Source organism: Neocloeon triangulifer, unplaced genomic scaffold (genome assembly GCF_031216515.1).
Source record: "Neocloeon triangulifer isolate White Clay Creek 2 clone unplaced genomic scaffold, ASM3121651v1 ptg000014l, whole genome shotgun sequence".
Taxonomy (NCBI): domain Eukaryota; kingdom Metazoa; phylum Arthropoda; class Insecta; order Ephemeroptera; family Baetidae; genus Neocloeon; species Neocloeon triangulifer.
The window spans coordinates 16,653,102-16,676,803 of NW_026775556.1; the positions used below are offsets into that span (position 1 = coordinate 16,653,102).

At 39.6% G+C, this 23,702-nt stretch overlaps 3 protein-coding genes across 7 annotated transcripts in view; 1 reads left to right on the plus strand and 2 right to left on the minus strand.

Annotated features, from left to right (window-relative positions):
• LOC132199475 (cell death regulator Aven-like) overlaps nt 1-23,702 on the plus strand; it is a 35,340-nt gene that overhangs the window by 10,818 nt on the left and 820 nt on the right. Inside the window, exon 2 of the mRNA XM_059624211.1 lies at nt 23,612-23,698. The gene's annotated coding sequence lies outside the window, so the exon portion shown is untranslated. The remainder of the gene's footprint in view (nt 1-23,611; nt 23,699-23,702) is intronic.
• On the minus strand, nt 54-19,313 carry LOC132199470 (serine/arginine repetitive matrix protein 1-like). 4 transcript variants are annotated; one of them, XM_059624202.1, is made up of 13 exons: nt 19,035-19,313; nt 13,943-14,011; nt 13,177-13,318; nt 12,879-13,037; nt 4,744-4,937; nt 3,255-3,470; nt 2,175-2,889; nt 1,838-2,066; nt 1,578-1,783; nt 1,112-1,512; nt 950-1,054; nt 594-800; nt 54-535 (listed from the first exon to the last, which is right to left on the minus strand). In XM_059624202.1, the coding sequence occupies exons 2-13, from the start codon at nt 13,997-13,999 to the stop codon at nt 353-355; spliced, it is 2,814 nt and encodes a 937-aa protein (XP_059480185.1). In that variant the 5' UTR covers nt 14,000-14,011; nt 19,035-19,313; the 3' UTR covers nt 54-352. The 4 variants fall into 4 exon arrangements, with proteins under 4 accessions (XP_059480185.1, XP_059480184.1, XP_059480187.1 ...); XM_059624201.1 differs by lacking the exon at nt 19,035-19,313 and adding an exon at nt 14,803-15,060; XM_059624204.1 differs by lacking the exons at nt 13,177-13,318; nt 13,943-14,011; nt 19,035-19,313 and having other exon boundaries at nt 12,782-12,888.
• On the minus strand, nt 22,051-23,689 carry LOC132199473 (mitochondrial genome maintenance exonuclease 1-like). 2 transcript variants are annotated; one of them, XM_059624209.1, is made up of 6 exons: nt 23,535-23,649; nt 23,158-23,473; nt 22,825-23,098; nt 22,553-22,760; nt 22,360-22,492; nt 22,051-22,305 (listed from the first exon to the last, which is right to left on the minus strand). In XM_059624209.1, exons 2-6 carry the CDS (start codon nt 23,464-23,466, stop codon nt 22,141-22,143), a joined length of 1,089 nt encoding a protein of 362 aa, XP_059480192.1. In that variant the 5' UTR covers nt 23,467-23,473; nt 23,535-23,649; the 3' UTR covers nt 22,051-22,140. The 2 variants fall into 2 exon arrangements, with proteins under 2 accessions (XP_059480192.1, XP_059480191.1); XM_059624208.1 differs by having other exon boundaries at nt 22,052-22,305; nt 23,532-23,689.

Genomic DNA, 23,702 nt, shown 5'->3' on the forward strand with positions numbered 1-23,702 from the left:
AAAATTTAATTGCAAGATTATTAAGGTTAGAAGTAATTAAAATCACAAAAACATTATGAATTAAAATAATATAATTCTGAAATAATTTTATTTAGGTAATTCCAACTTTTGCAATATGTAAATTTTAAATATTTAAAAAATGAGCACTAATTTGTCTGTACAAGGTATTCATTTGGTGCTTTGGTTGCCAAGGGCTCCTTCAATTTCCCACCCTGTCTAAAACAAGTAGACGGGGGTCGAGGAGCCCGGACTTATATTTAAATGGGGTTTCATATATTTCGTTGTGTTGAAACCTTAGAAGTTCAAACGCTGCGCTTTACTTACACACTTTTTGTCTTTTGAGCACTGAATTTCACACGACATACACGCTGAAGGTAGAGTCTTGATTGGCGCACGCATTCGCGGCCACTTGCGCCTCTTGGAGGATTCGAAGTCGAGGTCCAAGAGGGATGCCCATCTTCTGCAGGCGCTCCTCACTCACATAAGGCAGCTCCATCAGACCCACTTTCTCTGACTCAAAGTTTGTTGCATATTTCTGCGCAAAAAGAAATGAAATTACCTTTTGATTTAAACTTTCAATTAAAATGTTTTACCTCATAGCCAAGTTTCCGGAGGAACAATCTGAGCAAAGGCGGTTCATCGCCGAAGAATTTGGTGAGCTTTTTTATCCTTGTGTTGGTCCCAAGTGGATTTGAGGGCTCGTAGTTCTTAAGGGAGGTGATCCTTGGGGCGGAATGAGCTCGCAAGGATGGTTGAGTGGCGCGTAAGTTTGCCACTTCTTCTCGAATGTTCTCAATTTCCTGACAAAAAAATTTGGTTAATTTTTATCCAAACATACATATTAATTTAATTTATAATTTACTTATAAAAGCAACAAAGAGTTTGAATTATAAATCATTTTAAGTTTTTCTTCTCGAGAACAAAAAATTAATTAATATATCGGTATTACCTGTAGCATTAGGTGTTGTGTCCTCATTTCCGAAGAAAGGTGAGCAACGCTTCTTGCCAATGTAACCACGTGCGATTCTAACCTTTGGAAGCGCTTATTGATTCCCTGAACAATTAATTTGTAATTATTTTGAGATCACTTTAGAGGAGAATTGAAACCAACCTTGATGTCTTTGACCTTCTTGCGTTCCTCTTGCCGCCCTCTGCGTTCTCGAACCGGTCGGCTGCTTACTGACGAGGGCAACGAGGACATTGAGCCGTAGAGTCTGCGTCGGTTGGGCCGTGTGTCTGCCACGTACCTGCCGCCTCCACCTGTGTACTTTTTCACTCCGAGCATCTTCAGCACTTCCGAGTACATGTTCTCAAGACCCTCTAACTGTCTGCGGATGGCCTGAGCGTCAGTTGTGTCCACCGTGGTGCTAATGTCATCCTCATCCTCTTCGTCGTCATCATCGTCACTTGTGTTTTCAGTCTGGCCGTCCAGGACAGAGTCCAGGTCAAGTCCAGTTGTCGTTGATGTCATGTCAGCAGTACTGTCTGGAGGCCCAAAGGTGTGAAGTGGACCTGAAGAAAAAAAATAAAAGTTCAATTTATTAAAAAATATATTATAAAAAATTTGTTCAACTTACTCATAACAATCTTTGAACTATTTTTATTTGGGGCCGCCATCTCCTTCTTTGCACTTCTGCCACCCTTCTCCATGGGAGACATTGGCATAGATTTTGGCCTATTCCAGCCCCTTTGAGGTCCATTCGGCGTAGGATTCGCCCTAGGGGCAGGGGTGTTTTTGCTGCCGCTAGCCTTGGCTGCACTTTTATTTGCACTTTGGCTTATGCTAGAATTAAAGTTTAGTCACAACTTAGCTCTGGAAATATTTTAATAAAATCACCTTTGATTTGGTTGGCTTTTGTAGTTTCTGTTTGCTTTCGGAGAGGCACAGGGAGACCCTGAGGGGCTGAGTGGAGGCAGAGGGGGAGTCATTGAGCCCACGCTCTCACTCAGATTGGAGTTGGCGCCCATCCGAGGAGCTGCTGTAGGAGGCATGGTGTGCATTGTCCTTGGGTCAAGAATTTGTCGAAGCTCACTTTCAACCATGTCAACCCATTCTGATTCTCCATCTAAAAGAAAAAGTTCTAATAAATTATAAAATAAAATTGTATAAGGTTTTAAGCGAAAAATTTTAATGGGCAGTACGTAATAGAGAAAATTTATAAATTATTTCTTACTTTGAATGTCCTGCCTGCTTTGAGGGCTGCAGCTCGATTCAGTACTTGTGTCTTTAGCTGATGGCCCTCTTCCCGAATCTCCTCCTGCGCTGCTGTGTTTCTCGTAGTCCGAACTTCCCGCCGAGGCCCTTCCGCCCCCATCTCCAGCCTCCCTGGCTTTCAATCTGTGCGCCGTGTACACACCCTGGTGATGGTAAATGGGCTCGTCGCTCTTGCCCTCGGCGGCCGGTCTGCTGAAACCTCCGTCATCCTCCTTTGGTGCCTCTTTGGCGCCAAAACGCGTCGAGATCATGTCCTTGATGGTGTGGTACGTTTTGGCCGGGAATTTCTTTGGGCTCTCGGTGGTTGGAGGCGGCGGAGGTCTGTGATGGGGCGGCTCTTGCTCAGGTTGAGGTCTCGGTCGCGGCGTCGGAGTGGAGAAAACGACGCCAGGCACCATTTCCGGTGCCCTCTGCCCAGAACTGCTCGCCTCCTGCATCCGAGGAACCCCTTCAGGTCCTCTGGGGTTGACACCCTCTGCTTGCCGGTACATGTAGGGGTTTTCTGGACCGCTGGGGTGGTAGGGGCTGCGTACGTACAGTCCGTAGGGGTCTTGCGGGGGTCCTCGAGAAACGTCATGCATGGTGTGCGCCTTGTAAAGTTGGCGCTGACGGTTGATTTCGTCCTCGGTGACGCCTCGGGACAGTAGAAGTTGCTCAGCGTCGCAACTCACCCTCTGAGAGTACAAAATAATACTTAGTTTATTTACTGAAATTTCCTTAAAGTTTAAAAATGGAAAAATAATATTAATAATAATAACTCAATTATTTTCCTTTTTAATAACTTATAAAAAAAAAAGCAATCATAAATATGATGTAATGGAAAATTTAATTAAACTAAAGCACTTTTTGGTGCTTTAATAAACGTCTTTTGCCAAATAAAATTTAATATTGTTCAATAATTATTACTTAAACAATATTTCTAAGTAACTGAGTTGCTGAGTTAATATGAAACGATTTTTCCTACTTTTTTACTTTTAATTCTACATTTCTCTTCAAATTAATCATTTTGATAAAGAATCTGTTTGCAAATATGACCAACCTTTGGAACGGAGTCAGGCGTCCACGCGAGATGTCTGGTGGGAGCGTCTGGGGCGATGGCCCCCGGCGGTGGTCTGTGCTGACCTCGGGGCGAGTGCACCGGCTGCAGGCGGGACGTCGTGGGCCCCGACTGGCCGCGGAACTCGGGCAGGATGCGCGCCTTGAAGGTGCTCGAACTCTTCTCAACGCTGCTCGTCACAATCACCTCGCGCTCAATCTGGAGAAGAACAAAGTAGAAAGAAACTAATTATTATTGTAAGAGCTCAAGGCGGCGAATGAGAGAACGAAAATAAATCCCACGTACGGTTGGTTAATTGGCCTCGGCCATTATGTTAATGAGAGTGAAATTTACATTTTCCTCGGATGATGATTGTTTTAATTCAAACGAAATGAGACAAATTTAATATCGGGACTAAGCATATGCGCCGAGTGAGAAAAATTAAAGGAGTTTAAATATAATTAAAATAAAAGGAGCGACAAAAAGTCCGTCGCACGTGTGCGATTAAAAGACAACGCCGCCGCGTCTGCTGCAATTAATCGCACGTCTGCCGGCGTTTTTTTACCTCCATCGTTGGCATGCCGGAAACGAGCGATATGCAGTGTTAAGATGGCCCTGCGTTCAACTCACCATATGGTGCCTAAGTAGCAAAAAGCGAATTACCTTTCCGAGTTTCTGTTGCGGTTTTATAAAGTTTCAGCCGCGGAAGTTGGATTAAAATTTCGTGTGCAAAAATGAAACGCCGATGTGCACCGATCGAGAGCCAGCGACGGACTGCTGGGAATTCTCTGCAGCCAGGCTATTGTACAGTCCTCCTCCGCACGGAGAAGAACGTGTTCTGTATTTGCAATTCTTTTATCTCATGGGATCAATCGCCGAGTGGAAATGATATACGCCTCGGCAGCGAATTAAAACAGCAGTACAGTCGCCGGCTAAAGTTCGCGCTTGACAGGTCGGATTTTTTGCACTGCATAATGCGGCGGAAAATTGCAATTTCATTCAAGAGCAAGAAGTATTATAAGATATAGAAAAAAAAATAGTTTTTTACTGTCTTTCTGCCTTGTAATAATTGCTCGTTTTTATATCAATTTCGCAATGACTGTCATGCGAGAGTATATAGTGCAGGCGTGGTGGTTGAGGCTGGCACATTTCAGGTTGAGAATTATTTCAAATTGGTCACTTCTAAATCGCGTGGTTTGCATCACTGTTTTTTTTTATTGCAAAAAATTTGAAAAGACAAAGATCATAACAATGAAGATATATTGTAATTTAGCATTGAATTACCAAGAGTGAAAAATTTTTTTTTTTTTTATTTTATGTATCTGAATCGAGAAAAATGAATAAATAATAAGAGAAGTATTATTAAAAAATTAAAATAAAATTTTATTCCAATATTGTACAAAGTTCTTTTTCTAAAACTGACCATTTTAAATGTTACGGAAAAGTTGATATTTAAATTTATTAGCAGATTTTGATCTTTTTGAGTACTTACGGGAAATTTGTTGGAGTGAGTTTGAAGGGCAGCAGGCCCGTGGGTCTGCTCTGGCTGCATCATTGCGCCTGGCAATTCGTGTTGCTCAGGGTGTTGAGGTGGCATGCGATAGGGAGGCGGCTGGAAGCCGGTCGGAGGCAGCGGCTTCGGAGGCGGCACTGGCTTGTAGGGCCCATAGCCGTCCAAGTCTACGCCTGAAACAGGAAAATCCAGTGTCATTAATTCGAATTAGGAGAAAAATGCGCGTGCATTAATAAAGATAAAGGGCACAATCTCGTTGGCAAATAAATTCGCAGCTCAAGGCTAAAAAAGTCCAGAGAGGAGATGGAGCGACGGCTTAATTTAATTGCAGACATGGATGGCTACTCCTCTATGACGAACAAACACCACCCACCTTGGAATTTTAATTAGCGCACCAGCCGGAAAAGGTGTTTGAGCTCAGGCAAGGGGAGGTGAAAATTCATACTCGAGCTGCCACAACGCGCTTAACGGCGTTCGAGTGGAAACTAAAACCACTCTCAGCTAGAATAATATACACTATTTTATATTTAAACTCTGGATTTTGTAAAAAAGCCAGTCCTTTTTATTTAAAATTATATTTTTTGTTATTCTTGGAGATGATTTAGTATCGAAATAAGAGGACATCGAAAAAACCAAGTATATAATAAATATTTGTTAATGTGACGGAGAACTGTTATAATGTGCGAGGTGGAGATCACTTTACAGAAATTCCCATGCTCGCGGCGTATTCCAAGCACAACAAACACGAGAAACAAGCAGAGAGTACACGAATCTCCGCTACCGGCACTCTTTGGGAACAAACTCTTTCCGCTCCTGTTTTAATTTTTTTAAGCCGAGAGAAAGGTCGGCGCGCATCTTATCTGCTCTGTACATAAATACTAGAAGGGCCAATTAATGCACTGCTCCTCTCCCGGTGGAACCAAAAAAAACAGAGACACACTTGACCCTCTTGTTTTAATAACTACTGCACTGCGACTATTCACACGATGCATCTTCCGTCGAAAGTGACACGAGAAGTGAAATTCCCGGAGGATGCAGAATTTAGCATTGTGTTGCAGAGCGATGATGATGAATCTGGAGACGTATCGCACAGATCGCGAGAACGAGGAGAAAGACCACAATGGGAGAGAAAAGCTTTTTCAAAATAAAATGGTCCAACCGTGGGAATGCCAAGCAGTAATTAAAGAAAGTATAATAATTTCTTGAAGTTCAGAAATTCAGTTTTCTCTCAATAATAATTTTGAAAAACAATATTTTAAACTAAATAAAATGACACAATGATTTTTTTTTTCATATTATATAAATAAGATAAATTATTGTGGCTAAAATTTGTATACCCCCAGCTAAAGTGAAAAGTACCTGCTAGCAATTTCTGAGCCGTCAGAAGTGCGTCCCTCTGTCTGGTCGTGAGGGTCGGCGCGGTCATCGAACGCCTCCTGCGAGCCTCACACTGCTTGACCCTGCGCATCCCTGCCCTTTGAGGCGTCCGTCGCACTTGCAGTCTCAACGCACTTTGGCCCGCGGCGCGTGCTCCTAGACTAGAGCGAGCCGTTTCGGAAGACGGAACAGGTATTGTGAGGAAGGGCCCCCTCCTCCCTCCCTGAGAGGGACAACAGTTGGTCGCGCACGGCACGCCGCAACTGCAGCTGCTCCCTGAACTCCCTGAGACTGGCCACTGCTTATCGCACTGCTCATTCAAGTCCGTTGGCTTTTCTTATAAAATTCCTCCTAATGCGTGTGACAGTGTATTTTATTGCCGACCGTTTTGCCTGGCCGCTCCTCCTTGCCTGGCCGTTTCTATTTATTTTCATCTGCCATTTTTTCCACACAAAATTTTTTTTCATTTATTATTCCGACAACGATAATCAATCAAAAATGATGAAATTTTTACTCAAATTTCAAAATCCGAAGATTGCTTGAGGGAAAAATTAAAATTCTTTGTCCCATTTAAATATTCTTTTGAGGGATTATCCAGGAAAGACGATCCTTTCTTCATTTAGCATTCATCCTCAAGTAAAAGGACGCTGATCCTTTCAGCAACAAAGCGGACCATTTCTTAAGATGAATAAATTCATTGTATTGCTGCCCCCTCACAATACAAAAGGGGTGGATCTGGACAGGATATCTTTTCAAATTTAAAGAAGCTTTTTATTCCCAACCACGGCAAAACAATTGGTGTCCGAGGAATGCAGACTACTTGTGGGATATAATTCTTGAAACATAACAAAGCCCCGCTTACGCCATAAAATGTCGGTTTTTTATTCGGAAAAGTTTATTGCCGCAGGAAAATGTTGTTTGAGTTTGTGACGTCAACAAAAATAAGGCGTTGACTATTTATTATAAGCAAGTTGCTTCTCCGCGTCACGAAGGCTGAATTCATATATTTAAAAACGCCCATCACACTTTTGCGGTTTGCTCAGAATTTGTCTTCTCCACCACACTCTCAAAAGAAATTTGCATTGCGTGAAAAAAATCTAAAAAAAGGAACCGCTATGAAAATGGATTATATAGAATAGGAGCTTGCACGGCGCATTTAATTTTCTGCTCTGCATCTTTCTCCTTCGATTTTCCTTGTCTGCCTCCATTAAAATGAGAGACGAGGCAGGAAGCGCCGTCGCTACCGGAACTAATTGACTCTGCAGCTCCACTTCCACCTGTTATTGTCACGGAGACTGCTCCCTGAGAAGCAGTTTCGAACCCTCTAAGTCGGTGGCAGCACCTGACTGCGACCTTTGCGGTTTTTATATATTTGCATTTATTTTTTATTGGATTTTTATTCATTATATAGGCATTTCACTTTTGACGCCTCCATAAAAATTTGCGCCAATTATATTTTGAGTCAAGCCCTTCGCTCAAATTGACTTGTCGATTTTTCAATCAAGCGCGAGAACCAAATCTGGATCAAGATCTTGTTCCTCCCACGCACAAAAACCGCTTAATTGGCACGCCTCTTTCATTGTGATCCAATTTTCATTGTTCTTGTAAGAGTATGTCTGTTGAAACACACGCCTCTGCAACATCCCATACTCGAAAACCAAGGGACCATTCTAATGATTTGCAGCACTCTAATTCCAATCCATTAATCCCTGAGTGCGTTTTAGTTTTACAATTCCCACAAACTATAATCAAGTCTCGTATTGTTAACATTTTTCTCTTTATTAAATATTATTACTGTAAATGGATTGAGTTTTTGTTTTTTGTGTTTCAAAATCAAGAATTATGAGGTTCCGTTGTGTCCGTATTGTTGCTTAATAACAGACTACGAGTTTTGAATTTGCGTGCGGTGCCTCTTGGCCACAGCATGAATTTTCTCACAAATCGTAATGATGTCATGTTGCCTTCCTTTCTGAACGCTGGACCGGTTTCATTCTACAGCAGATTGTAGTCCGGTACGCTATGGCCCGCAGAAGAAATGCAACAATTTCATGTCCAGCTGGATTTTCTCTGTGGAAAACTCGCGGAATCTTCGCTGAGCACTCACGAGTTTTTGATTTCACTGTGCGTAAACAGGCCGGTGTATCGATTTCATATGGGAACTTTTGCGAGTCAAAATGTGATACACTTCAATAAGCGAACCCTTTAAATGAGAAATCGTCTCCCGAGATAATTAGTTATTCTGACCACGCTACAGCTCGGGACGGAGGAATTGAATGTGCACGAAATGAATGTTTCCACTTTAAGTGTGTCACGATGCGAACGAGAAAATTTGACGTCGCGAGAGTAATGAGGACAGAATGCGCTGGACATTAAGTTACAGAGAAACCTAAATGTAAATTTAATAATTAATTTAAAATGAAAAACAAAACACAACTTTTTTATAATATTTGTTTAAAAAAAAATTTTCTGAGACGCAACAGGTGATCTGGAGGCAAAAGTCTCAAATAAAAAAGGGCAGTCTGCTTTCACGCCATTTCAATTTGCTCTCTTTGAATCTCTCATTGTTCGAGTGTTGTAAAAAAATCGACAAAAGTTAGCCGACACGCTCTGTTGGATTATTTGTTGAATTATTTCGCTATATTGCACCGCCTCTCTTTTTTTCCTTCCATCCTCCGAATTTCACTAACGAAGGTGCGAATTGAGGCGAATCTGCGCGAGATGGAGGAATTTACTTGAGAGGTGAGATAAAATCATATAATTTTTACTAGTTCCAGTAGCTCCACGGGCGGCTTGGCAGTTTTGCTGTGTAATGAAAATGCAAAGCAAGAACAATGAACCAATCAGCACAGCGTGTCGCTGATTAGAATTTTAAACAAGGGCTATTTCCTGTGCCTTCCTCGGTAACATCAGATTAGCCATCTATCTCCAGCACTGGAGCATACCAAGCGATATAATTTTATGCAGAGGGGATAAAATTCCAAACTAAGGAATGCTATTATATAAAAAATGAAAGACGAATACCGATACATAAGTTTTAAATTTTTCAAAAAGGTCTAAATGATTATTATTTTTCAATTTTTTATGTCATTTTTTTTTAATATTGCGAATTTAAAAGTGTATTTTCTTTTATAATTAATAAACGGAGCATAATTGTGTATTTTTTTTTAGCTGTTGTCTGATGAAATTTTATATTGCCACTTTATGTGACGCGCTTAAGGACAGTCGCTGTATATTTGAAAGCGATAAAATACTTTGCTCTGCGGTGCCGCGTTGTGAGAACAATAAAAATAACTTTCAGAGTCGCGGCGTGGGAACAGCCAATACGAAACGAAGAAACTTTTTATAATTTATTAATACGCGCGGGGCCGCAGACGCAGCCAGGGTATAAAAATGAGATCGCGTGCTTGGACGAGGAAAATAATAATAAGCGGCCAAATCGCTCACGACGCTCCTCCATCCGGCCATTCATGGGCGTTGCGTGAAAAGCAAAAGCGGCAGCCCAAATAAATATAAAATCACTTTCCGCGTCGCCAAACTGCTGATCATTTTATCGTCGGTCAAGACACCGAGTTATGGGCAGAAAGTGTGCAAATATTTTTTTTACAAGAGAATATATTGAGAACCATTTGCGTCGCGCGTGACTCATCTATCCATAAAAGCTTGGATGCTGAGGAATGACAAATGAGCTGCCGGCTCGCGATTATCAAAGGTGCTCATTAATCAACGCCCAAATACTTGGCCTAACATGCCGAGTTTAAAACAAAAATTCATCACAGGAACGACAAAATATTTTGATCATTTTGGGCAAAATGAAGATTTGAAATACACACTAAGTATAAAAACACTTTCCGTCCTGGGAGTTCTCCGAAATATGCAATTAAAGCAACCATAAAGTTTTTAGCGACAGTACTGACGTTTTCCCACCGCCTCAACGTCTTTTTAGCCGCCAAGGAAGTTGTAAATTAATTTGGTACTGCTAAAAACCAACACTCTTGTGTCTAATTTCGTCCTTAATTACACACTCGAGGATGAAAACTTAATGTAAAATCACACCGTCTCGTTTTTGTTTAGGTGCAATAGAAAATTACCCAGGGATAAAGAAGTGCATCTGATATTCTGACGGAAATTATAAACGCAAGAGGTTGTAAAAGAATTTTTCAAGCTCTCAAACCGCAAAACAACCGTGCTTGAGATTTTCTAGAGATTTTAATTCGAACACAATTATTGCACCTCTGGAGCTGCTCTATGGCTGCAGAGACCGACCTTTTTAATAAAGTGGAGAGAAAGCAGCCTGGGTCAGGTAGATTTATACAAAGGCCGACGGCAGGCGGGCACGTAATAATAACAATAATATGAATCACACGCGCCAGGTAAAGGAGAAAAACGCTCCCTGGGTGCAGGACGCGCCGCGGTCCCTCTCGTTTTTTCGTCGAGCCGAATTCCTTTGTTTTGGCCAAAGGCGCTTTCCACGTAAATTGTGCGATGGTCGGCGGCGGGAAACAATGTCAGTTAGTTATCCTCTCTCTCGTAAATTCAGATCGTGGCCGCTAATTATTTCGAGTCCATTATCCTAAACGGCACACTCGTCTCTATATAAGCTCTAAATCTAGCTGGGGAATGGGCGTTTTTACACACGACTGCGGACGCAATTTTCCTGATATTTCGTTTTAAGTTTCAAGGACTCAAATAGCTCCAGGCGGCAGTGACACAATAATTAATTACCTGAGAAAATAACTCATTTAAGCAAAAAATATAACAAACCAAACATCGATTAGAAATTTAAACTCCGTTTTGCCCAGTAATTAATTTTCTCCAAACAAATAGTTTCTTTATAAATTATTGCAACAATTGGAAAAATAAACTAAACAATTTGAATTAAAAAAAACATAATATTAATAAAATTAAGTCGATTTAAAAAAGATAAGAAGTTAAGATAGAAGTAAATAACTTGGTTTTTTATGTTTGGAATAATATCCAAATTAAAATGTGAAAAAAAAATGCCTGGTCACGCAGTCGTGAGTCGGCTGGCCGGATGACAAATATGTTTTTGATACAATCTGATTTGCACTCAGCCAATTTGTTTTGTGGACGCACGAGATCTCCGTCCGATATGGAAAACGAGTAGGTGCGCGCTGATTAGTTGATGAACGAGGAGGTGAACTTTTGATACTATCTTTCCTTGCACACGCAGAGGACCTGGCGCTAAATAACCCAATGGCCCCGAGATGAAATTCGATCCTCGCCACTCTATTAAATGTGAAATGGGCCGTCTGTTGACACATGAGAGGCGTCAATGACCCGTCAACACAATCCGACCAAAATTACCCACAAATTGACTCCACCTCTTAATTATGTTATTAATACACTGCGCAGAGAGAATTTCTCACAAAATATTTCGCAACTTTATTCACACACATTAAATGCTGTTTATTATCGGAATGCGCTTGTTGGCGTTAAAATATATGACGGAGATCAAGTTGCTGATCAGCGATTTGCATATAATTGTGCAGCTGATGCAAGCGGCCTCTTCGAAAAAGTGCCGCGGCCAACGTGTTTTGTATACGATTTTTCAGCAGAGCGGCAGCGGTGATTTTGAGCGACCGCGCGCGCGGCAGCAAAACTAATTGCGCTGATGACGAAACCAGTTTTCCTTCTGAGACGATTATTATACCTTATTTTCTTGCCCAGAAATGTGAATTCCGCTCTCGCATATATACCTGCGGTGCAGAGCAGAATATTCAAATCAAAATATCTGCAGATGAGAGCGAGCGGCCCAAAGGCGAGCGACACCCACCTAACTGTGAATTCCTTCTGCAGGTGGGATTTTTTCGGTTTTATTGCTCCCTCTGCGCGACGCGTCCGCGGCATGCCATCCTTTTTATTACCATTGTGCGCTTTCCAACATCGCCATGAGAAATCTACGCGCGCGGGGACAAAGGCCTCAAGAGGATTCGGTTTCTATTATTCGGCGAACGGCTCATTTGTACGCGTGGTTTCGCCTTCAGAGTTATGCATCCAAGCAATTATATATGCGTCTTCGCATCTGGCACGCACGCAAATTAATTCCCATTAATCAGCACGTTGTCTGCCTCTTCCAAAAATAGATTGGAGAGAGACGTGGTGAAGGAACCGCCAATTCTCTCAAGTAATCAAAGAGAAATTTAATTATAATTTTACGTTTATTGGCCGTGGAAACAAAATTTAATAATGAAAATAAATTGTTTACCAACTTTTGATTACTTTGGGCATTGCAAGAAATCTACACGATTTTTCTTCGTCTTAATTTTTCTAATTTTATGTCTTTCATTTTAATCGATTTGATTATTTGCACCTTTCCTTATATTTAAACAAACACCTTTACTTCTGAAACTGTTTCCTGTCTTTTTTATAAGGCAGGTGCATTATTTTTCTTATTTCTTTTTAACACGGATTTTTTCCAAGAATAATTTTTCAAAAAATCTTCTAACAAATAAAATCATTAAAAATAAACAAACCAAAATCAGTTAAATTATAATGCTCCTGAAACTTCCCTAAACCACCCCAAATTATCGCATACAAAACCCCTTTATCCCTATTCAGGACCAAATAAGGTATAATGCCTGAACAAATATGGTCACCCTGAACCCTTAGAGGATCATACCTGGGGAGTAGTGCTGTTTGGGCTCCAGTTTTATCCGTTAAGCGGCAAACAAGTTGAAAAAATCACTGTACAAAACACGCCACTCGTGGCATCATACCTGAGACTGCGGCTGCTGATGAGCCGCCCTGGCTCAGGTTCGCGGCGCCTGCGCTCTGGCCAGCGCTGGGGGCCACAATCAGGAGGCCCTGCTGCTTCGTAGGCGGCACGCGAGGGGGCAGCGGCGGAGCGGGCGTCTGAAGGTACAACGGCTGGCTCACTAGAAAATTTTACCATTTTAATTAATTTCGTTTTTTTTTTTTAAATGTTAAAACAAAAAATATTGAATTTACTTTGAATTTTTGAAATAATATAACATCTTCCTTTAAAAGGAATAAAAAAAAGCTGAAAAATTGTACCTGAGGAATATAGAGAAGGTGCAACAGGGCTGATGATGACATGCTGGGAAGTCACTGGGGAACTTTGGTGCACTTCCTTCACTGGGGTTTGATGATGATGGTGGTGGTGGTGGTGATGATGATGTTGATTGTGGTGATTTTTCTGAAGCAATTGATAGAGATCAATCTTTAAAGACATTCAAAAGACAAGTGGGAAAATTTCAAGTGTTTTAAGCTTTATTATTTTAAATAATAATAATTTTTGTTTTGATAATTTATGTAAATACTTCTGGTGTAAAATTTTATAAAATGTGATTCGTAGCTGAATCTATGCTACCCGCACAACAAGTGTGGCACGCGAGGCTGCATAATTACAAGGATGCCGCTACAACCTTTCACACTTCATGGCTTATGTGGTTGTGCAGCGGTTTAATGTTAAAACTGATTTTTTATGTTATGAGTTTGTTCTACATGATTCTGGTTTTGGGTCAGCACTGACTGCGAGTTGAGAACAGAGCTATTTACAGATTAAGAATAATTTCTATACACTGTTGGCCAACCGCGAAAATTGCCAATAAAATTTAAAGTAGACCGGCAAAGAGTAAAAAGTAAAGTAATAATATTTTAATTCTACATTAAGTTTTGAATTATAAAAGATATAGTTGCAAATTTTGTTTATTGATCTATCACAAATAGATACAAATAGATATAGCAAAAATAAATGACTTTATTATTCATCATAAATTGATTTATTGAAATTTGTATTAATTATAAAATTTTTTCTTACCTCTGGTACAACTACAGCATTATTTAGAGGAACCTGGTTAACATTTTTAGTCTGCATTGTGTCCTCCTCCTGTAACAACGTAAATTTTTTTTTGTAATTAATCTTGTCTTCAAATAGATCAGAGACAGGGACAAAAACACATATGTGCCGGTATTTGGTCGCAGCATATTTAATTTAAATGCTAATAATGAAATAAAGGTGCGTCGCAAATGGGCGGGGCGGTTATTGAATTGGCACTACTCTCATTTGACACAGGAAGTTGCTCTGTTATGTTAAAACGAACGCACAACAATCGAAGCAACAGGTCCTTCACGCGCTCTCCTCCTTAAATAGCTCGCTTGCGCGGGTGCAATAAATATCTTATTTACTCCGGAAGAGATAATGACACTCGTGAAGCAGCTCCATTTATTGCACACGCTCACAATTTTTAGTATTTTTCTCTCCCATTTATATCGTCTTGTGCGCGGCATCCTGCACTTGGGCCGTGGGAACGGGAAAAGACACCCTCAAAATCCAGCAGCACGTTTTTCATTGGGCTGCTTCTGTGTTTCCGGCTATTCCTTCATTCATAAGCTTTTTTTGTTTTACTTGAATTGGTTTTTTTTAACATATGAACAATTGTTTTGAAATTTACTAATTCTGGACCATCATTGGCCGTGGATTTAATAATTTATTAGAAAATAGAGAACAATTATTGTTTGATTTGGTAAAATATTTTCCAATATAGTTTCCAGTTTATGAAATTTTTAAAATTTAAATTATTTAGTTATATTGTTTAATTTTACTTTGGAAGATTACTTTCCATAGTTCAAAAGGAAATCTTTTCCAAAAGTTTTTACAACAAGAAGCCATTTAAATACCTGTTCATCAGGCTCTTCCAAGGTTGGGGGTAAAGTGATCAGCTGAGAAAACTCCCTGAATTCAATAAACTCCTCCGCAACACGCGCCATTCACTTGAGCTTGGCGAAATTAGTCCAACATTGAGATTTTACAAACGTCACTGAAATATTTGTGCTCCTGCCGCCGTGTTTTGGCACTGACTGAGAGAAGCTGCGAAGGAGGGTGTTTGATTTTTTCTTTGGGATGATCAGCAGCAGCTGGTCCTCTCAGGGGTTGGCGCTGTTTGTGCTTTTTTTCATCTCTCCCCCTCGGCAGCGTGGGAAAGGAGAGAGAGAGAGAGACGAATTTAAAGTGTGAGTAGTATTCTCGACTCACTCAAAGAAATCAAAAGGACTAGAAGCAGCTTTCAGTGAGCTCAGCATCATGTGCGCGGGGGCAAAAAGTTTCGTGGGAGGAGGAAATAGAAATTCACTGGCGCGGCCTAATCAAATTCGTCCGGCAGATTGCCTTTTAATACAAATCATATCTAAAAGAAAATAAACAATTTTATTCTCGAGATTTGGTTGGAAGCTTGTCTTGGCAAACGTAGAAGGTGAAATTTGGCGACCTTGGAGAGGTCACTCTATCAGCTCCCGCTTGGCAGATGTTAGTGCCAAAACTGTAAGGATTTGGAGCCCAATCAAAATACTCAGTATTAAATTCTTTTTTCCTCTTATAATTTTTTATTAAATTATTAATGTAAAATTGTAAAATATAACCATATAGGAGAATATTTTTATTATTAAAAAACAACTTTGGGGTTTTGTGAGTTTTTTTGGAAATAGAATGCTTAAACATCCTCCTCTATATATTATGTTTATATTAGATAAGTCGGTTGGACTAAGGAGTGGAGAATTATTATAGATTCGAAATTCACCTGCCGGGCGAGCTGATGGACACTGGCAATAAAACGCACCAAGTGTTTATCATGTGCAAATTCTGGCAACGCTTCAGCAGCGACTCATCTGCACGCTGGGCACGGAGACGAGCTTTGACTCGAACACATTTTATTCCGCTGCACGCCCTCCAGACTTTTATTGTGTTGTTTCAGCTTTGGCTTTGTAGTATAGCTCTTCAGAAAGAAAGAAAGAGCAACTGACACTCCACTGACCTTCGCTTGAAATTTCCATCAAATTTATTGGCAATTTCAAATTTATATAATTTTAGAGAATTCAATAGAAAAAAAAGGAAGCTAAAAGGCCTCTTTGTATACATAAAAGAATCTCGATCGAGAATTAAATTCAATGGAACCACTTCCTTTGTTGAAAGTCCATTAAAATCTCATTACACTGTTCGGTGGTTTTTTGATAAATTTCACACGGTGCCGCAGCGAGAGGAGACGACTGAAAAAAAAATAAAATTGAATTATCGCTGCGCGTCTCGTCCTGATGCGAGAGTGTTGGAGGAAACCGCACGATTTCGTTTCTGGTCAGTGCTTTTTGTTTCTGCGACCGTCGCGTTTTGAGCTTTTTGCTCGCAGGCTGCACCAAAGAGCGAAGACGCTTCTCAAAGAGATTGGATTACGCGCTCGCTCATTCAAGCCTGCATACGTCTTCCCCGAAATTTGATGCTTCACTTCAAAAGAGACAAAGCAGCGTTTTGATCTTTCTAATTAACCGAAGAGGCGTAGAGCATTGTTTTGTTTTTTGCAAAGCTTAGCAGGGTTTCCTGTCGGGACTCTGATCTATGCTCTTATTCTGATGCTTTGTGCTGCAATTATTATTCTCATGCGCCAAGATTCGACCTTCACTGCATGCGAGAGGAATTACCGTGCACGCTTAGTAATAATTTTTCACAGCATTAAGCGTCTCTATACAGCACCGAGTAATAAGTGTGCATCTCTGAAAAGAAGTAATAAAACACCTGTTGCTTCCTCGTTCGTCTCGCGCGTATTATTACTCCGGCATTTTGATTGTGCAGCAAAAGCAGCAAACCCACGGTGCTGCTGGCAGAGTCTGAAAAATGCAGTGTAATTTCATATTGCATGCGAGCAAACTGTTTGCGTTTTGTCCTCTTTCGATGGCTTTTATTTGATAATGAAATGGTGCGCTTAACTGTAAATTTGAAGAAAAAAAAACTGCTAACAACTTAAACGATGTAAGGCTTTTGATGCAATTTAATAAAAATTAAATGTTAAGTTGAATGGAGTTTTTATAAGTTTTTATAACGGTCTGAAGGTGTTAACGCATCTTCCTCTAGCTCTTATTTATTGGCGTGACAAATGGGGCGCAGTGACCCTTCTCTTTGTTTGCGCGTTAACACAATACAACAATCAATTTGAAAGCACGCAGGTTGCTCTATAATGTCTCTATACTCCAGTAAAGACCTTCTCGTTTTTTCCAAGAACTGGAGGGACACATTCCTTTACGTTTGTATTATATAATTTATGGCTGCACTTATTTGTTCCAAAAAGAGACCATCATGAAAATAAAGAATCATGCACACGCGCTCATGTTTTTCAAAAAGGGACCATTTGCAACTTAAAAATCTGCTGCCAGCAAAAGTATAATAGAGGACACAAGCAGCCGCGTGTATTTTTAAAATCTCTTAAAATGGGTTAAAATCGTGATATATGAATATTTATAGTTTTAATAGATTTTCAACGTCTATGATAAAAATTAAAAAAATTTAATTTTAAGCAGAAAAATTTTAATAATAAAGAAAATAATGAATTCAACTGAATCAAATACATTATAAATTTTTATTTTTAAATAAAAAAAACGAGAAAATTTGGTTTTGCCTGAATTATTACAGACGGACAACAATTTTTTATTAGATATTAGTTTGACATCCGGTGTTGCAGGAAAAAAACGTGGAAAGGTAAAAAAGGTATGGCTCTAGTCCAAAAGCACCAATGTGCGCTTTACATACTCGCATAAGGCGCGATCGAAAGTTCAGTGGAGCATGCCTGCGCCTGTCCGAGATGAGGCGCTTAGAACACTCGAATTTTTATATATTATGGTTTTGTTGTGGCTTTCCACTTGAGGGCACCAATTCAAGGTATCACCATTTCCATTCCGCGCCGGTATTGTTCCCTGCTTTTGTCACATTAAATTCTCTTTTTACACTTGTGCTTTGTGTATCATGTTCATCGACATGTTCACGCAGCGTATAGACTGCAACGAACTTCTTTATTCTTCTGCAAAAAAATCTAAAACGAAAGAAAAAAAGCAGGCCTATATAGCGTCTGACGCGCCCCTATAAGCATGAAAATCTACTTTTCTTTGCACTGACGCCTCTGAATTGAGCGAGAAGATAGGCAGACAAGATAATTAAGATGAATTTTGTATTATTGAAAAACAATATACAAGAAAATTGATTTAATTCCTTTTTTACTTAATAAAAACAACTTTTTATTTTCAACAAGGAATGTCCTATGGTCCATACAATTTATCACAAATTAAAGGAACTTATAAAATAGTCTTAACAAAAAATAGGGATCAGCATAGAAGAATGAAGCGGGATCACTTCTTGAGTAATCGTTCAATCAGCGAATTGTTTAAGGAGGATGTTGTTTGGATTTTGTCACGTGGACAGGGGCAGCAGTAGCACGTGTGCGCGTTCAAGAATGCTTTCTGGCAACTTCCTGTGTCGCTCATTCATTGTCACGGGCGAAACAATGCGCTGAAACAATGGTGCCGGCGAGGGGGTGCGCGCGGAAGACGAGACCTGCGGAGAGGGCATGCACCGTCACGCACCGTGCACGCGGCGCCCACCCTTGAGATCCGCATAAAAAATAATAAAATCTTGATCGGTGCACGCTTCCAAAAAAAGTATTTTTTATTAAGAGGATGCAGAGACAAGGATAAAGGTTATAAAAAAAATAAGGAGAGGATGTTGAAAATATTAAAAAAAAAAATTCATAACGACACTTCTTTCTCTACCGAAGTAACAAAAAATAAACATCCTCAAAAATCACAATTTCAAATTTATGTCCAGTTATGTGAACCAGATGGCAAAGTGATTATGTTCTGGCACTTCCCGGAGTTTTCGGAGAACAATTACACAACTCTCGCCATAAAAAGGAAACATAAAACAGCACGCACGTGCTTTTATCCGGACTATTTTTTTTTTGTACAACGAAAATACATTAAGCCGATTAGTATGTGTGAATCAGTTTTGCACGTTTGCGGCACGGTGCCAAAACAATGATTTTAGACTTTTTAATGACAATTCTTATGTAACCAAATTTATTAATTTTATTTAAACTTACCTTTGAGATTGTCGATGTATCCTTTAAAGGTTTAGACCAAATCCATAGAGCACTACTGACCGACCCGCAAGGTGCACCGTTTTGAGAATTAGCAATAATTAGTGGGTCACACACGGACTAATTTAAAGCCGAGTAATTTTTCGGAACGTCTCGAGACAGAAACTGCGCCGCTCTGAAAATCACGCCGCGAAGGGGTGCAGCACCCGTGACGGCACCTGACGAGCGGAGAGGACAGACGTCACCTGAGCTCAGGCTGGGCCCAGGTCGCACTGCTGAATGAGCAGAGCGGCGGGCGCAAAGCGCGCAGAGCGAACGCAAGAACCGCCCCCTCGGCAGTTTCGTCCTTCTTGCTCTGCGCGCACTCCACTCGCTGAGCTGCCATAATATACATATACGAGATTGGGCTTTTTGTGTAATATTAAAAGTGGACGGGAGAAGAACTGCGATTACACCTCTCTCAAGTTAACAACTTCGCATCACGCACAGGAGAGCCCAGTAATTTTTGCAAATATCGGCGCCGTGAACATCCATAAATTTAGCATTTTATTGCTCCTTTGAGGAGCAAAAAAGAATGCAATTAAATTTCAGTTTTTTATCGCTTTTCAAAACAGAAGGTCGGAAAATTATTTATTATTAGGAGAACATCCGATAAAAAGAGAATAAATATTGTAATGCAGGGTTCCAGCATCACAACAATGGATTATAATTTGATTGTTGCTTGCGATCTCTGATAAACAATCAGAGCGCTCGGCAACAATTCGAATTTTCTCCGATTGTTGTGACGCGCGAACCTTGTTATAAAGTTATTTATGATACAAACAAATTAATGAATGGCACTAAACAATAAAAAATGAAGTCGTAAATTCAGTCAATAAGTATTAAACAATTATTATGATTTTTTTTATTGCTATTAAAAAGCATATAAAACACAAGTTTTACTCTCAAATATCATTTCAATAAAATTAAATTTTAATATAAAATAATATATTTTTATTAATAATTACATAATACTTAATAAAAAATGATTTTTTTGTTTTAAATTCATTCTTCATTCAATTTTATTTATTGTATTATTGTTTATTCATAAAATCAATTTAAATTCACAATTTACAAATTCCCAATTATTCTAATGAAAACAAAATTTTTTTCACCTATTTCATTGTGTTTTCCCAAACCAAACAATTAATTATTAATTACACTTTGTTAATTATGGAACGAGGAAAAAGCCCGATAACTTCACTTCCATTATCATCTCTTCGAGTATGTCAATTTCATCAAACACCTTTAATACAACATTTAAAATTCACTACACGTTTATAGAAGAGTGGGTGCAGCAAGGCTCGAGGGAGGAAAAAGCGTCCCAAAATAAGAGGCATTCAGCGTGACTTGAGCCGCAGCACCTGTTTTTCATTTGGCAGCGTGAGAAGGAAAGGTGGATGGATGCGCGCGGGCGAGTTGTGTTGTACCTGCCGGACAGGAATATAAGAAGCGTTCCGTTCACTTGATACCCTTGCCGACTCGGGGCGGCTCAGGGGCTAAAAATATACACAAACGCGCACATCCTCGCGTGCACTTTTTGTGTGGACACATTAAAAGCTCGACGACTGTAATAACCAGCGATATAAAATTAAAATTGCCGTTCAACAAATTTGTAAAACTGTAGTATTTGAATAAAATAATATATTTAATTGCAAATAAAAATCTAGTTACGATAGTAATTTTATGGCTTTTAACTTTTTAATTCTCTGCTTAAATTGAAACGAAAATCTTTTAAAATTTTTTGGAAGTTTTTTTATCCAGTTACAGTGTTTTTTGTTCTCACCAAATTCCAGCGATTGTAGATTTGAAAATCTTTCTTTGAATAATAAAATAAAAGTTAAGAATGAACTGCACTCAATGCAAAAGAGAGTGTACTTTACTTGTTAGAGAGGAGTTTGGCGGATGTTTGGTTTCCTGTTGAACAATAATTCCAGAGAGGCCCAATGAACTCCACATACAGCACTCATTGTTGCTTAGCACGTATATAATTGCCTAATTTATTTTCAGCCGCCTCTCTTTGTTCTCCGGCGTGCTCGCTGAGCATAACAAGAGCGTTGCCGCCAACTTGCTTTAATCAGATATTAATTGAGGCAACTTTCAAGCGGCAGATTTTGTACTTTCCAAGCTCAATGAACGATCAAAGCCGGAAAGCAGATGCAAACTGTCAGTTAATTATGCCACACTATTTTTAAATCTGAAAGCGTCCCTAATTTGAGGATCCAATCAGTGAGGGAGATATGGCTTTACTTTTTTTATGGAAAGAAACGTCAAAAAAAAAAACTTCACGGACCCTAGTTGAGGGCTGTTTTTTTTTCAAGCTAGTCTAATCACGATTAGAGTATAAGCAGGGGTGCGATTTATTTTAAGAACATAATATATTATGTAGACACAGATGTGTGACAATATTTTTACCATTTAATGTATAGTGAAAAATAAATACTTCTTTCCGCAGCCGCCGTTAAGAGAGTTTTACGAATTGCAACTCAACGTGCAAATAAGCGATGTGAAAAGAAAACAATCCATTACTTCCAGACGACTAGGTGACATTGTCTCAAGGCAAAGTTTACGCGTTGCACGTCAACCACCTGGCGCAGTGTATCGGAAGTGAAACACGACACTCTTGAAAAATTTAAATGGCCTCTCCGCCCTCTAATTTTGTTACTTTTCTCTCACGCGCAGTGCCCCTTGGCTTTGCATCGTTAATTCATCTGTGGCAAATTGAGAACATTGCAAAGCAAATTTGGCGGAACAAGCTTCTTATGCTTCAAAAGTTACAAAGCCAAACAATTAATCATATGAAGATCATATTAAGACAAAAAATATTTTAAAAATATCCAACGAAATAGGATCAATGTAAAGTATATATTCGTCTTATAAATAATTTTCCTCCTTTGCAAAATATCCAAACATCTATAGCAGCTGGAATCACTGAAATTAAATGGTTTTATAAAAAAATTTAAAAATTCAAAGAGAGATAATCTGATCCAGTAGCTTTATTAAATGTATTTAGCTTTGAAATTAAAAGGGGGTTTGTAAAGATTCAATATAACTATTGTGAAAATCTTGATTAAACAGTATACTGCATTGGCACTGGATTTGGATGTTTTTGTTTATATTCCTGCAGTCGGATCAACCACCATTTCCAATAATAGTCGCATTCCGCAGAGTTCAAGCAGAACACGTCAGCTGGAGACCCGTCTGTGTAGGCAACCACCACAGTGCCTAGTTTGACCTGAATGCACAATTTAGTAGTTTTTTTAATGTTTCATTAGTTTTTGCAGAATACCTTCTGTTGGTATGAAGGATCAAAATTCATTGCTCCAATGTAGGCGACCATTTGAATAGGTGCGTCGTAGGTATATTGAATGAAAGGTTTTTTCCTATCAGATTTTTTCCATTCCACAATCATAGGTTCTTCTCTAAAAAAATTAACATTTTTTTTATGATTTTAATTCCTCAAAAATTGAAAAACGTTTTACCTGAATTCGGCCAAGCAATCGATGGCTCCTCTGTACTGCAAGCTAGGGTGGCAAACAGGGCTTTCGAGGCTGATGATTTTTCCGACGTCAGGTAGAACTTTCGAGAGACTTGTCCAGCAGCCTTCGATCTCGCTTGGTACAGAATATGGCTTTCCCAACAAATGGCTGTGAATAATCGAGTGGAATTGAGACCCTCGAAGGAACAACTCTAAAATATGAAAAGGCAATTATTTAGTTGATCTTACAAATTATTAATAGATTAAGAGTTTTACCAGCTTTGTGCTTTTGGAAACCATCCTTTCCGAGAGTTGCTGTTAAGTTGCTCTCCCATCTTTCGAGAGCTGCTTTTGATTCTTCCGACATAGTACCAGAGATGACTCTCGTGACATACGGAATGTGCTTGAGGTTGACTGTCGCTGGCAGTCTTACAATTTGGTTTGAGGAGTTAATCATGGGAAAGCGCAACATGTTATCAGTGTTGACTTCTAAAATATTAAAGCCAGAACTCTCTTCTTTCACAGATTCCTTGGGATTTTCCAGAGTTTTCTGCATTGAGAGAAATATTTCATAATGAGAATGCACAATCTTTGAATAGTATAAAAAACCTTTTTATATGAACGTTTCGGCTTTGCTGGAACTACCGATTCTGGCTTCAAATTATTGAGACTCAATACTTGGCCTTGGGAAGGAATTTCTTGATCTGGAGATTTATCTTGTTTTTTGGATTTTCTTGTACGCGGTTTCGCAACCTTTTGGGTGGCCGTCATGGGGTTCAGCAAAATGCCAAAAAGAAGTTTGTTCTCGGCGTTGATTTTGTGGATTACGTTTCTTTTTGCTAGTTTTGGTGCTTTCTGACTGAACATTCGGACCTGGCAGGCCACACTAGGCAGTGTTCGCATTACAGAATTGAGCATTGTGTACCTGGAAATAATAAAACACTTATTCAAGAATAAAAAACTTGAATTTGTCCCTAATTTACCACTTTCTTGCAGCTGAAACAAATAATAATTGCGATGAATTGTGTTTATGTTTTGTTCATGTGCTTGCCATATGGGGTAGGACGCGGGGAATCGCTAGGCCAATCAGAAGACGGTGCAGCCAGAGCCAGCCAATCAGATCATTTAAAGGCACCGGCTGGCTCAAAAGGTAA

Coding starts and splice junctions, on each gene's coding strand:
- LOC132199473 (XM_059624209.1), bottom strand. CDS start 23,466: ATGCTCAATTCTGTAATGCGAACACTGCCTAGTGTGGCCTGCCAGGTC. Junction 23,099..23,157: donor CGAAACGTTCATATAAAAAG/GTTTTTTATACT, acceptor CTCTCAATGCAG/AAAACTCTGGAAAATCCCAA. Junction 22,306..22,359: donor ATCCTTCATACCAACAGAAG/GTATTCTGCAAA, acceptor TTGTGCATTCAG/GTCAAACTAGGCACTGTGGT.
- LOC132199470 (XM_059624201.1), bottom strand. CDS start 14,892: ATGGCGCGTGTTGCGGAGGAGTTTATTGAATTCAGGGAGTTTTCTCAG. Junction 3,471..4,743: donor CTCACTCCAACAAATTTCCC/GTAAGTACTCAA, acceptor GTTCTTCTCCAG/ATTGAGCGCGAGGTGATTGT. Junction 2,890..3,254: donor CGCCTGACTCCGTTCCAAAG/GTTGGTCATATT, acceptor TTGTACTCTCAG/AGGGTGAGTTGCGACGCTGA.